The 2,096-nt window shown below is 37.3% G+C and overlaps 1 protein-coding gene across 1 annotated transcript in view; it reads right to left on the bottom strand.

Moving 5' to 3' along the window:
- The window catches only part of LOC101490606 (endo-1,4-beta-xylanase 1-like), a 5,985-nt gene that overhangs the window by 878 nt on the left and 3,011 nt on the right, over positions 1 to 2,096 (bottom strand). Inside the window, exons 5-8 of the mRNA XM_073367876.1 lie at positions 1,951 to 2,096; positions 1,551 to 1,728; positions 603 to 1,139; positions 1 to 468 (exon numbers count right to left, since the gene is read on the bottom strand). The exon at positions 1,951 to 2,096 is cut by the window's right edge and continues 6 nt beyond it. Of these exons, the coding sequence (XP_073223977.1) occupies positions 1 to 468; positions 603 to 1,139; positions 1,551 to 1,728; positions 1,951 to 2,096 (1,329 nt within the window). The remainder of the gene's footprint in view (positions 469 to 602; positions 1,140 to 1,550; positions 1,729 to 1,950) is intronic.

The following is a 2,096-nucleotide window of genomic DNA, read 5'->3' as shown; positions in this document are numbered from 1 at the left end:
TTTATAAAATGAACCATGCAGCATTTCATTGTTAACATCATAGTGACTGAATTTACCCTTGTATCGAGTCAGAAGACTTGTTAAACGGTTTTGAACGGCTGTCATCAAATCGTTTTTATTCAGCGATTTAATCCATTGTTGAACGGTTCCGTCCACTTCCCAGAAGATGCAGTGTCCACGAGTTTCTATCTTGTACTTTTGGCACAGGCTTAAAAGATCATCGGCGTCTTTGTAATTCAAATTCCCTTGTTGTGGTTCAGTCCAATACCACTTCAACTCATTTCCAAACACAGCCCAGTTGAAGTGCTTCACAAGGAAGTTGACGAAATCTTCATTGTCAATGTTTGATCTGCTGATGCATGTTCCGATCGGGAAATCGTTCTGCGTTTGTCTAACTTGCACTGTGGTGTTAGGGTAGCTGCTAGAGTCTAGCCCAGGGAATTTCAAGACAACATCACGCTTCCGGATCTTCAGTACGAAAAACAGATATATAAATTATAAAACTCATATAAACAATACAAAGCATCATAAATCCTATACCAACTGATATATATGTAAATTTAATTATAAATAAAGTATAATAAAACAAGATGTCATGTCACCTTGTCTGTCTGCATCTTTAAATATCTAAACCTTGCATGTCTATCAGCAGGGAAAATTTGAAGTCCAGCAACCATAAAATCCACACCAGAAGCAGGACCTTGGATATAAACCATAACTTTTGATGGTTGTTTTTCAATTCTAAACGATCCACCAATTTCATGCCATCTGTCATCCGAAACCTCGGTTTGTCCTCCATTGACCCACTGGTTGTCAACACCAAGTGCAACATTCACATTTTGTGGCCCGTTTGAACCAGAACCAATTCGGACCCAAGCCGATACTTGATAAGTCAAAAAGAGCTTCAATTTATCAGTGATCACCTGAGCAGGACCATTCCAAGTTTGTGATCTGTTAGTTACAAGTATGTAGCGGCCACTTAGGAGCTCATGAGGTCCAAGAGAATCTCTTGCCATTGGGGGAATTATATGTGGAGAACCTGTTTTAACGCTTAAAGTGCAATTACCAAGAGGAAACCATCCTTTTGTGTCATCAGATAGATTGCTGTTTTCAATTACATTTACCCCAAAAGCAACATTCTGCAAAATAAAATCAATTGCTAGGTGCTCAAAAAACATACAAAACCAACAGTGCAACCGAAGTTTACTAACGCATAAGCTAATTTCTTAGCCAATGCTTGGACAAAGCAAATTTAGAAATAACAGACATTAATATTATTAAAGTAGATTGATCTGTGCATATAGATTTGACTATATTTTACGTTTGTTGTTGACTGCTTACAAATGGTAGATGATTGGATCCCTTCTTGACCGGTAGGTATGGAAAAACATATGTTTAGAGAGTTTAACCCCTTACATGGATCTCAATTACCTCAAACAATTAGTCTCCACAGTTACTTGCAGGTGTTACCTTGGTTTACCAAAAAAACGAAACAATCTTTACATTAACTTTACTAATGTAATTTATAGAAAATGAATCAGAAGTCCAACCTGTACATTTGGTGGTATTGAAGGAGGTGTTTTAGCAGCATGTTTTACAACCAAAGTATTGACAAGAATGTCAGTGCCAGGAGGAGGGCCCTCTAAGTAAAGAACCACTTTTGACGGCGAACCATTTAGAAGGAACTTTCCCTGCATTGTCACCCAATCTGTATCTGTTGCCTGCACACTTAAGAACACACCTGCTTTGTTCAGAATTCAGAAACTACTACAAATGTTACGTAAGTAAGGTTTATATTATCGCTAATTATAAAATTCATGGATGAAACATAATATAACAAATTTCTTTTTGTTATGTTTATAAAGTTTCAAGAATAATAAACAGGAAAATGATATGCTTTAGGAGTCTATCTGAAAAATATTAATAGCAAAAAATAATTTAAGGACTAACTTTGCAATGCCTATATACTGCTCTCGGAGATCTGGTGTTTGAACCCACACAGTAGACCGTACATCGGCATTAGTGACATTGTTGCCGTATATCCGAACTAAAGCAGTGATCTCATAGGCAAGCTTGCGCTGCACGCGTCCGGTTAT

This window comes from Cicer arietinum, chromosome 4 (genome assembly GCF_000331145.2).
Source record: "Cicer arietinum cultivar CDC Frontier isolate Library 1 chromosome 4, Cicar.CDCFrontier_v2.0, whole genome shotgun sequence".
Taxonomy (NCBI): domain Eukaryota; kingdom Viridiplantae; phylum Streptophyta; class Magnoliopsida; order Fabales; family Fabaceae; genus Cicer; species Cicer arietinum.
Note: the sequence above shows the minus strand (reverse complement) of the source record. Positions and strands in the feature narration are given on the sequence as shown.